General features: G+C 39.7%; 2 protein-coding genes across 2 annotated transcripts; one reads left to right on the forward strand and one right to left on the reverse strand.

The window, feature by feature from the left end:
• Nucleotides 1–924: 924 nt before the first annotated feature.
• Nucleotides 925–5,951, forward strand: LOC308381192 (zinc-alpha-2-glycoprotein-like; the record flags this gene model as incomplete). The annotated part of the gene is made up of 7 exons (XM_080858711.1): nucleotides 925–979; nucleotides 2,452–2,742; nucleotides 2,864–3,154; nucleotides 3,246–3,530; nucleotides 4,443–4,586; nucleotides 5,028–5,084; nucleotides 5,866–5,951. 7 exons carry the CDS (start codon nucleotides 925–927, stop codon nucleotides 5,949–5,951), a joined length of 1,209 nt encoding a protein of 402 aa, XP_080714837.1.
• A 2,250-nt stretch (nucleotides 5,952–8,201) lies between these two features.
• On the reverse strand, nucleotides 8,202–11,697 carry tk1 (thymidine kinase 1, soluble; the record flags this gene model as incomplete). Its single annotated transcript, XM_080858845.1, has 7 exons — nucleotides 11,560–11,697; nucleotides 11,425–11,456; nucleotides 10,210–10,323; nucleotides 10,028–10,121; nucleotides 9,805–9,894; nucleotides 8,867–8,986; nucleotides 8,202–8,387 (listed from the first exon to the last, which is right to left on the reverse strand). The coding sequence occupies exons 1-7, from the start codon at nucleotides 11,623–11,625 to the stop codon at nucleotides 8,202–8,204; spliced, it is 702 nt and encodes a 233-aa protein (XP_080714971.1). The 5' UTR covers nucleotides 11,626–11,697.
• Nucleotides 11,698–12,242: the final 545 nt, after the last annotated feature.

A 12,242-nucleotide genomic window follows, 5' to 3' on the forward strand; every position in this document is an offset into this window, starting at 1 on the left:
CAGTGCGACAGTTGCGGCCGCTGGTGCTTCGGAGACGTGCCTTCTACATGTCAAATACTTTGCTTTTGCCATTACGCCACCAGACAGGCTTTTCTAACGATGTTTTGGCCCGCATCTGCTGTTCCATCAGCAGAACGTCGATGTCAGCCTCACTTTAATTCTTCTGTTTACATGTTTCTTTCTTGTTTGCCACTGTCACAGAGAGTTTGTGCATTGAGGATGCGCTCTGTTTGTGCATTGATAATATGCTGATTAGATTAAATAGGGGCGTTTTGAGGGCGGAGATTCAGTTGCGCACAATTTCACGACCATTTGTGATTTATAACCGAAGGATTGGCGTACACGTGTTTTTTGTGTGTACGTCTGTTTACTGTGGATCTCACTTACGCTCATTTCAGGAAATGTCTTAGACAAAATGTAGGATGGTTTCTACGCAACGTTTTATAAATGAGGCCCATTGTCAGAGCAAAAGGAAGCAAGTTTTTCTTCCGGGACAACGTTGTACTTTGCCTGGCTGAGGTTTGTAAAAGACCATAAGGATTGAAGCAAAGCGGACTGGAGGTCCCAAGTTCGTCTTCTCTGATGAGTCCAATTTTCAGCTTTGCCCAACACATGGTCGTCTGATGGTTAGACTGAGACCTGGAGAGGCCTACAAGCCACAGAGTCTTGCACTGTGAATACAAAGTAGGCTATATAAAGTTTGAATACTAATTTTAGTTGTCGAATAATGTGTGTATCTTTTTTATATTTGTGAAAATGGTGAAAGCGTTATGCAAGACAAGATAATCTCCCTGCAACATCATTGGTTCGTTTCGAGTCATTTTTATTATCATGTTCCAAAGTCCATCTGGGGTACAAATCAAACCTTAACAGCTCATGATCTGGTACAGATGGTCTGATGTAGTGCTCTGACATAAAGAAAAAATGGGATTAACTATAATTGCGGTGTTTTTTGGGGTCATCTTTCCCTCTTTAAACGGTAAGTGCTGCTTTCTGAGGTTCTTGTTTGTGACCGGGCAATCACAGTTTTTACGTGACTCGTTACTGTTGGTACCTGAAGGGCCATCAACCTCAGCTTGGTGAAGACATCAGCCTTCCTCGGAGGGTTAGTAACAGAGATATGAAGGAAGAGTAATGAAGAATAGTTAGTTTTACTTAATGAAACCAGAGAAGAGTGATAATGGTGTTCTAGCTCTAGAGAGGGTAATGGTGAGAATGACACGTAGTGAACAAGGAGCAGATATCAAACAGGTGAGAGTTTGAATTGTCTACTTCAGAATAAGTATTTACAATTAAAGTGTATATTTTACAATTGTCAAAATGGCGACGACAGGTTTGGAGGTGCCGCTGTCTTCCGTCTTTTCATATTAACAAGTTTTATGATCACCCTGCAACATTCATTGGTTAGTTTTTATTATAATGTTCCAAAGTCCGTCTCGGGGTCCAAATCAAACTTTAGCAGCAGATGATCTGGAACGGATGGTTCAATGTAGGGCTCTGAAAAATGGGATTAACTACAATTGCGGTGTTTATTGGGGTCATCCTTCACTCTTTAAACGGTAAGTGCTGTTTTCTGAGGTTCTTGTTTCTGACCGTGAACAAAAGCAAGCTAGCGTCCTACTTTTAGATGTGGGCAGAAAATGAAACCATAGGTCAACCAAATGTGTCGCTTAACTTAAACTTTTCAACCCAAGATAGATAGGCCTTTTCAATGTAGAACTTCATGTAGGCCTAGCTAACTGATTTCTTAAGGGTGAGCGTCCATATAGAGGGTCTTTTCCATAGCTTTCTTTTTTCAGCAATGAGGTGTGAGCGCATGTGGCTGTCTAGAGAAAATGCTTCTTCAGAGCGACCGTTCCGAGCGCTTTTGTTTGTGCGGCCGCGCCGACCTCGTCTAGAGATATTCTATGGTCATTGCCATCAAAATGCAGCATGAAATGACACAGCAATGCTACACTGGCGCTAGACCCACAATTTAGCTAGTGTTATCATCGGACAGTCTACAAACATCAATCTTGATGTCGTTCCCAAGGTTATTAGATTCATGTCGCTCAGTGTGTGACTGAATTTATAAGATTGCTGAAATATCAGTCTGTAGACGCCTTAAAAGAGCATATATTTACAAACTGAAAAGCAACTCACAAAAACTCTTTAGATGGCTTGATTCGAGGGGCAATGCTATTTCTGTGTTCAGCCATTAGTAAATAATAAGCTTTTATTTTCAAGTTATCTCTGGCTGTGTTGTCTATTTTACAATCAGTTGTAAAGTGACATGTGATTCCAGTAACTAAGCAAGACTGAAACATGAGCCATACCTTACTTTGCAAAACATCATAAAATTCATGTGGAGTTGGACTTTGGCTGCTTTCGTGCTGCAGTGTAATGTTATCGGTTGTTACACCTGTCCAATAAATTCAGTCTCTGACTTTCAGTTTCTGTATTTCCCTAAAGGTCTACCAAGTAATCCAGAGAGACATTCCCTCTATTACATATACACAGCCCTATCAAAGCCCATAGCCGCACCCAACATCTATGATTTTACTGCAATGGGCCTTCTGGATGATCGCAAGATTGATTACTACAACAGTGTAGATAAGAAGAAGATCCCTCAGGAGAAATGGATGGGAGAGAAGCTTCCCGCGGACTACTGGACCAAGGGAACCCAGTCGCGCATGAGCAAGGAGCAGTGGTTCAAAGTCAACGTGAACATTCTGATGGAACGCAAGAAGCAGAATGACTCTGGTGAGCAGGTTGTTTTTGACACACTGAGTTAACTCAACTATTGACTGAATTTTTAAACCATGGCTTACATTTGCACAGTCAGCTTTACAGTCTGTTCTCCCTCGTTAAACTTGCCCTTCAGATCTTCACGTACTGAGCTGGAGACATGGCTGTGTGGTTGACAAATACTCTGATGGTCGCGCCCAATTTGTCAGTGGCGTTGATGAGTACAACTATGATGGAGAAAATTTCCTGTCCTTTGATGATGCCAACATGCAGTGGATAGCCGCAACAACTGAAGCAATACCCACTAAAAGGAAGTGGGACGGTGTGCCCGTCCTCAACCAGTACACCAAGGGCTACCTGGAGACAGAGTGTGTGGGGTGGTTGAAGAAATTCATGGCCTACGCTGAAGAAGAACTTAAACAAGCCTGTATGTACTGTCAATCGTGTTTTCTTATGTCAGAGAATAATCTGAAAAGAAGAAAGAAAAAATAGACTAATCTCACATCTGTCTTCTACAGCTCCACCAGAAGTTTATCTTTTTGCTAGGGTAAGCAAGTTCTCCAGTGATAAGCTGAGCATGACCTGCCTGGCTACAGGGTTCCATCCAAAAGACATTGACATGTCTATTCAGAGGGGCCAGTATGCTGTGATTACGGCTGAGTTGAAAGATGTCTTTCCAAATGGTGATGGCACCCACCAGGTGAGGTTGCAGGTTGAGGTGCCAAAGCCTGAGGCCAATGACTATAAGTGCATCATAAACCACAAAACCCTCAAAACACCAGTTGTCAAATTCTGGGAGAAAGGTAATAATCGCATTTTTCACCATATCTGTCCATCTGATTATCTTTGTGTGCGTTTATACTGTATATGTGATGTGTGGTCTTAAGGTGATTAGGCATGGTAAGACTCCAGATGATCTTATTGAGACTCATAGATTTAATTACAGAGCAGTGCTGACTTAGGACATGTTTTGAGGGACATTTCTCAAGTCAGGATTTAAATTGTAGTCAGTCCCCCTGAAGGGCTTCATGTGGATGGATGGATGTTTTTTCCAAGTCTGTGTCTACCTTTTTGAAACTGCACTTTCACTTTCAAACTACACCACACAGGAATAGATTCATTGAGGACTATTTAGATTGCCAAATGAATGTATTAAACTATTTTGACAAAAATGATTTCCTCTTTAGTGTATTTGAAGGCACTTCATAAAGCATGACATATCTTCAGCCTGTTACTAGCATTAATACATGCCCAGCACTGTCCTTTTTCTTTAACTATTCAGCACCAAGGGAAAACAAACTGAATTGAATTACACAGAAAGCGAAAGGTGTTCTGTGTTCCCTGCCAAACATATGAAAAAAGTACAAAACCAGTCACACAGCACAACATCTGTGTCTTCAAATGTGCATTCACCTTGAAGAGCCTTAAAAGTTGGTTTAAAGTTAAAATGTAAAAGTTTACTTAAAGGTTCTGTTTTGCCTTTCTGCCACATGGCCAGGGGAGCCCTCTCACAATGGGGTCCAGTCTTCTGCAGACCCATGAATCATGTAGATAAATAAGCATGCTATGTCTGTATGATTAATCCCAACACAAGCAAAGGTCATTAGCTGTTCTAACACACTATTTTCCTGTGTAAATCTTGTGGTTGAGTGGTGTTCATTTGGCTATGACAGAAACAGTGCTTTGATTAATGTTTTAATCCTTACTGTGTTCAGATGGAGTTAAGTGTGATGATTCTTCACCTATTGTTGCGATTGCTGCTGGAGTTGGAGTTGGAGTCCTCCTCCTTGTTGGTGGTGTAGCCATTCTTGTGGTTGTACTTGTCAAGGGAAAACAAGCTGGTAGGTTTTCCAACACAGGTTCTTAATGATGTGGGATTTGTTGTAAAAATAATGTGTGTGTCTACAGCAGTAATGGCCCTCCAAAACACATAATGAATTACTGACATGTTTTTTATTGATGCAGTTTACAGGACTAATGAGAACCAAGCAGCACCAGCTGAGATGGAGTGGCTTGACAGAGGTGAGCCCATTTATTGTTTCTTATGTTAAAGCAAGTTTTATAAGGTAAAATTAGGCCAGACAAAAGTATATTAAATAAATATATAATTAAAGAGAATATTAAGGTTTTAAGGTTAAGGTTAATGTTAAGGTTTTACCATTGTACACAAAATTGGAGAATGATTTGAAATACTTCAATCCGAGGTTGTTTTGAGTTGAGATGAAGTTGTGTGTCTACAGCAGTAATGGTCGTCCAAATCACATAATGAATTACTGACATGTTTTTTACTGATGCTATAGGGAACAGGACTATTGAGAACCAAGCAGCACCAGCTGAGACAGAGGCGCTAAACACAGGTAAGCCCATGTATTGTACCTTTTCAGTATACTTCAGTATGGATATAGTGTATATGTATCACTATATATAAGGTACATTTATTATGGCTTCCAATGAAGATTGTAAAGAAGAAGTCCATATTCCTTACTGTCTCCCAAATAGGATCTGACGAGTCTATTGACCATCCAGTTGTAATGTCCGAGAGGCTGAAGGGAGTTGAGATTGGTATGTATTTTTTTTAGTGCATGACGGTCCTGTGTTGATTTTGCTGCACTCATGCAGAGAGCAAACTCAGTTCAGGGCATTTTGTGCATCTTGATTCATCTGAGGATTTTGAATTTAAAAATTATTTACATTAATATTATTCTGTTATTTACATTAATTTATTCAGGTGGCAGCGACTCTGGTTTGAGCTCAGGTAAAATGTTTCTTATTTCATTTTGAAAATATGTTTAAAACTCTTAATTAACTGAGAGACTAATTAAATAATTATGGGGTGTAAATGTCCTTTATTCCTAAATTATGTGTGACAGACTATCATGGGCTATTGTCTGTTGTTGTTACAATCACAAATAAATGAAAAATAGTCAGAAGCTCATTTCAACAATTTACTCTGCTAGTTGTCATAAACATTATGGCTCTGTACTTTATAAGAGAATAAACAGTATGTTTTTGCCTGACAGTATTTATTTATTCACATGACTTTTGTTGCTACACAGGCCCTTTGTTTCCCTTGTGTCTGATATGAAAGCCGTAGAAACATTTATATTTATTGTATATATACCATCTTCCTCACAACAGTATCCACTGCCAGCTCAGATAACACCACCAGTGCCACTTCCAGCGTTGGGAGTGCTGATTCCATCTTGTCAAACACAGCGAAGTGATCATCATGTGCTGGATAATGTTGGTGAGTGTCATTCTTCAAACAGAAAAGAGGTCTCTTGTGGGTTCTTCAAAAATGTTCTATAGAGAAGCTTTCTTTGGATAACCTCATATAATGATAGCCAGCACGTACAGAACTGTAGAGTGAGTTAACCTCCTTACCCATCTATGGGTCTCCCATGCCTGAGGTTGTGAGTTTGAGTGTGCTGTCTTCACAACACAGGCTACACTAACTAATAATGATCTGTTGGTGAAAGGTGATTAATCATGGCTCTTCACAGATGAAAATGGCTGTCAAGCTGAATTCTGAAGGTTATAAGAATCAGGTTCTTTGTAGAAATAATGAAAACAGTCCGGTTGTGAGTCCTATTTGAAAATGACAATTCAGTTCAGTACTGAGTTAAAATGACTGTTGTGTTTACTGGGGAGTGCATCTTTACATCACATTTATTGATATTTGTTTCTCTTTTGATTTCAGGGCTAATTATCAGTACAACTGATCAGTGCCACAGTTTCTGGAGTACAACTGAACTGAGTAACTGGGTTAACTGCATGATTCTTGTATGGTTGCTGAACGTAAACATTCAGAGCACATAATGAAATTCATCAATGTAGAACGTGAGACGTTCACGTCAATCATTTTATGTCCATTTGTCGATTTTGATTATGTTTTTATTGTGAATGCTGTCATGTGTTATGAGCATACTGCAGCAGATACAACCTCACCAGTGTGTTTAGAATGTTGCAGAATGATTGTTTATTTGGGTCCAATATAGAGACAATAGTCTTGATGAACACATTTGTAGGTTAATTTGTGTGTTTTACACCGTAAGGTGTACACCTTGCAGTTGATGTTAGATTTCTTTTTGCTGTGTGTAAGTTTGCTATGACTCCTTTGAGTTGCACAGGTCTTATGACTGCAATATGCATTTTGATGTGTGGGTACGTCTGGAATCTGTCCATTTTGTGATTTGATCAGGAAACTTGTTTAAAACATCTGGTCAAAGCCTCTCCTCCAATCAATCTGTAACTGTAGCCTGCTGTCACTTTGCCTGGCGAAGTCGGCATAGACACGTCTTGTCAAATGTCTGTTAGAAAAATGGGGACTATATGTGTGACATGAGTGGAGTCTGTAATAAGTTGGGGCCTTGCCATTCTGATCATTAAATTTTGTGTTTTTTTGTAACTTTCCCAAAAAAATAAAGCTGTAGTCTCACACCTGTATTGCTTGAAGGTTTTTACCACATATTTTATTAGAATGTTCAAAACAAGTTTTGAAGGAGTTAATTGTGGGCACACATTTCAATTGTGTGGGCGTAGTTAAGATAAAGGGCATAAATCAATCTTTTCCAGAATTTTATTGGAGATCGCTCATGTTTTTTACAAGAAAATTCCAACTTTCCAAGTGCCGTTGATGTAACTAAAAGTTAAGTCTCATGAATAGATTCAATTGAATTAATGTTATTCTTAGAAATAAAGTATTTGAAGTAGTTTGAGCTAGCTACATACCTTAAAACACCAACAGCCTAGTTGGCACTGATAAAAGCCTGCTAACATGCCAACTAGGGCATTGTGGCAATATTGTTGGCTATGGTTCTGTGAAGGCTTTTAACATTTTCGCAGTGTTCTGACTCAGACCACATAACTACATAGTCTGGAATCTCTGGATGGCTGGTGGGAATCACAGGTGTGTGTGTCCTTCATACAACCGTATAAGATCCAAATTTGATCTAGATTCTGAGATACTAAAGCAAAGGCATTGGCAACGCCCAAGGACACCATGCAGAGAGATCTCCAGCTCATAAAATAATTATTTACAATTGAATAAAAATAAAATACTGTATGGAAATTCACTGCTAGAGACCAAAGATGTTCATGGCAAATGCGTATAGTACCAACCAGCTGTAATCTCATGGATCAATAAGGATTAAAATGTTAACATTAGTTCTGAAATGAAAACTAAAGTTTATTTCATTCAAATATTTAATTTAATATGCAAAACAAAACATCAAATCATAGTTATGCTACTGGTATATACACATGTACTGTACAGAAAGTGATGTTTTATTGTGATCGTTGATTAAAAACGGTTAAAAATACACACCACGTAAACAACCAAATATGTTAATTCTACCAAATTTACATTTTACAACAGTCTTGTACCACAAACAATTCATCTGACATGTACAACTGACACTGGTTGGTTTTGATGCTCCGCCTCAGTTCATCCATCATGCCCATCTGAGACCCACTCAGAGCTGTAGTTGGCCAAACAGTTTACGTTGGGCGCTCAGGTCCAGCTGCTTGCTGGAGACCTTGTTCGGAGGCGTCTCCTCTCTAGACGGCCCAAAATTTTCTTTCCCACTCTTTGCCACAAGGCCCCCGTAACAGTCACGGCACACGGCGTGGTACATGTCAGCTCCTCCGATCACCTCCACCTGGGACACAGGCAAAGGGACAGATGTTTATAAGAAGCAGTCTCATGTTGATTTCCTGAGTGAAGTGGAACTCACATCACCCCCAGACTATGTTAGTGTTTTCTGTAGTTTTCTGTAGTTTTAAAACCCATTGAGTTTTTTCTTCCATAGAGCGCTCTGCACTAGTTCACAAAGGCTTTGTTTCCAATCAGCTATTATCGTTTGTTTAATTTTAAAGTTTAGTTGTAGTTAATTTCACGCGTTTATTTTTATTTTGAGGAATTCACTAGTTTTAGCATCCGTTTTTCAGGTATTATGAAGTGAGCACATGAAATTTACATCCACTTAATCGCAAGGCTAGGATCAGGACTGGGAACGCAAGTAAACACAGCCTAAATAATTTCAGCAAATGTCGGCTTTGTGTGAATCACCCGGAACTGTAGATAAAATCCCACAGAATGAGCTCTTGTCAAGCTGACCTTACTCTTTGGTCCTCTTACCTCTTTCTCAGCACCAAGCCTCTTTGTGTAGGCTGCCTCTTTGAAGCACTGCATGCAGACAGCATTCAGCTTTACCACACTTTCTGCCAGAGGCACTAGGTTCAGGATGTTGCCAAATGCCTGAGGAGGAGGAGGAGGAGAGTTTAAGGGTCAGTGGGAGGAGGCAGACAAAGGCATAATCACATTTTTCTTTTATAAAAATCTACATTTGATGTAATTCCTTAAAAGGGAAACTTTGGGACTTTTCATCCTGGGATCTTTTTGGGTCCAACGACCGATATCTGTCCAGTATTGAGTTACAATGCTAAAACCGCAACTGCCAAACGGCTATACAATGAAATCCTATGAGGGCAAGCCAGCGCAAACCGCTTGTGTAGCCAACGTCAGGCTTGTACATGCTATGGGGCTCAGACAACTTGGTAACATGAGCTACACCTGTGTCTGTTTACCCCAATAACGGTAGAAAATGACTGTTTGTACGGTCAGTGTTTCACCCAACTCGATCTTCTGGTCTCTGACGTAGCACCCCATTCATTGCCTGTAGACAACTGCCCTACCCTGTGGTGCTGGAGTGGACACTCAAAGGAGAGCATCTCCCTTCAGTAGTCCACTACAGGCACGGAGTGGGGTGCTATTAATCCCCAAGCACGCCATATACACACAAGACCCAACTTCACGTGTATTTCTTAAACAAAACCTATAAAGTATATACTATTGCCAACCGCATAGCTTTACACACTTTTCACAAGTTTCACCCATTTATAATGTACTCCCTTTAAATGTGTTTAATCAGCCACTGTGGGTTTTCATACATGGAAATGTGTAAGTTATTTTTCTATACTACAGGGAAAAAAACAGTTGAAAGCATTTTCATCAGCATTTAATGGCTTGCTACTGCTTAACAATCTCCATCTCTACATGCTCCAAACAGTGCATACCTTCCTCTGAAAGGTTCCATCCAGTGCTGCAACAATGATGATCTTGCCCTTGTTGGCCATTTCCTCACAGAACGCCACGGTGTCTGGAAACTGAAGCATAAAAAAAGTGGAAGGCGTTAGTCAGCCAGTAAAACTCTGTCTGTTAGGTCAATGTATATCATAATAGTTTATTCCCATGGTGACGGTCTTTGTGAGAGACATTCCTAATTCAGTGACTACTCACAAACTGTCCTTCATCTATGCCAATGACACAAGCCTGCAGTGCCAAAGGACGCACATCCTCAAGGCAGTTGGCTGGTACTGCCTCCATTGTATACCTGGGGAGAGACACGGTTTAATGACTTCAAAAATAACCAATCCTGACATCCAAAAGAACATGAAGGCATGGGGGGAAAAAACACGTACTTGTCGTGTGTGGCAACCCCTTGGTCAGAATAGCGAGTGTCCTTGGAATATTTTATCACTAGGCACTTGTACTGTGCAACCTGGAACCTACGCACTCTCCGCATCAATTCAGTGCTGTAAAATATAAACAGATAGGGTTAAAGATGCAGTCTGTGATTGTGGTGCTTGTTGATATTTGAGCTCAACAGCCAATCAAATAACACCCCTCCCTCCATGTTCCAGAGGCCATGTTTGGATTGACTGGAATAAAAATAATGATAATAATAATAGTTGTACTAGATCACATTTATATAGCGCTTTTCAAAGTTCTCAAAGACGCTTCTGTATAGTGTAGTGTTTGGTTCAAGTCGCTATGTTTGTTTCCCATTTACAGAGCCAAGACTGTACAGTGCGAACACACTGCAATGGACAGGCCCTTACAGGAGACTGAAGAGCAATTCGTATTTGACAAAAAGGATTTGGATTTCAAAAGCGGCCTGCACCTTGAAGTGTCAATTCAGAAATGGAAAAAATTTAGGAAACTTTAATCAGTGATCTTCCTCTCAACCTCACCCCACCCTTTCCAAGTGTTAATGAGAGTTACTTTAAATAGGTATTTAGACATTGTATTTACTCTGTAAAACTATAGGTCAGAGCTTCTGGACTACAAATTATGAATATCCCTTTCATTTTTTTTATTATTATTTTCTTTTCTTTATTTATGTGTTGCCCAAACCTGCACTGTCTAAATAGATATCTGTAGGTGGCGGTATGCGTCTGTAGGTTTAACCCGCCATTAACCTAAAGAAGAAGTTTTCCAAACGTTGGCGCGAAAGGCACTAAAATAAAAGTTTGAGGACAATGACAACATTTTGGCTAGACTTTAAGTCTCAGTCGTGAAACACTTCACAGTTTGCAATGCCAACGAATATGAATCTAAAAAAAAAATGCATTCAATTTCAATGCACATTTCTCTTCGCCGCTAACAAGCAGCTTAGATGTAACATTAGTCTTCAAAACCACGCTTTGGTGCAACGTCGGGTAGTAACATTCATGTTATCCTAGCTCAGATGTTAAACAATACTATTTAATTTACGTTACCAAAATCGTTGTCTAACTTACCCAATTACATAGAGAATGTTATATTATGAATTTACCTTCAGTAAACGTTAACATAGCTCAACTTGACGTACACAACTTTGTTGGTTAACATCAGCCAGAGATAGGATAACTTACCTCTTTCCAGAGAACATTGGTCCAAATATAACCTAGTAACACAATAGCTAACATTAGTACGCTTGTAACATCGACGTAGCATTAACGTTTATATGAAATTAAATAAACAAAACAATTCGCTCGAGCTCACGGTACCTGGATTTGTCCTCGCTTTTTCCTTGGTGAGTTTGGCAATATACTAGAAACATTCAGGCAATCCATTTGGGAGGGGTGGTACGAATGTTGCAGTGGTTTGAAATAGCCTACAACTCACCTGTCGTTATAACTTTTCCCTGAAACCGGTTCGAAACATTCACTGTGCTAACCTCTAAGTATGACTTGAACAAAAAAGTCCCGCCACTGTTATCCTCCGTGCAAACAGCCAATAGAGAGAGAGTGCGTGAAGGCTCAAAAAAATGACAGACACATGAACAGATGGTAAGAAGAGGGGGAAAGGGTGTGGAGAGGAAACAAAGCCAAAGTATAAAGAGAGAATGAAAGAGTGAAATGGTGAGGAGAGCTCACATTGAGGAGATTGATTTTAGTCCACAATCTAAAGTGGGAACTAGAGAGTACAGATCAGAAGGAGAGATGAAAAGTAATGATAGTAATGATGAATATTTCATGTGAGCAAGCAAACTAACAAACAAGGATACAGATACACAAAGACAAATATGCTTACATACTCACACTCAAGCTGGCATGCACAGGCCTATATACACAAACCCCAACCCAACTACATAAGGTGCATTTTAAACATTTTGAAATATAATTCATACATTTTAGAAATAGTCTACCTGAATTCCTGGTTTTGTATTTACTCAGCCTGCTATACTGAT

Source organism: Sprattus sprattus, assembly GCF_963457725.1.
Source record: "Sprattus sprattus genome assembly, chromosome: 20".
NCBI classification, from domain to species: Eukaryota; Metazoa; Chordata; class Actinopteri; order Clupeiformes; family Clupeidae; genus Sprattus; species Sprattus sprattus.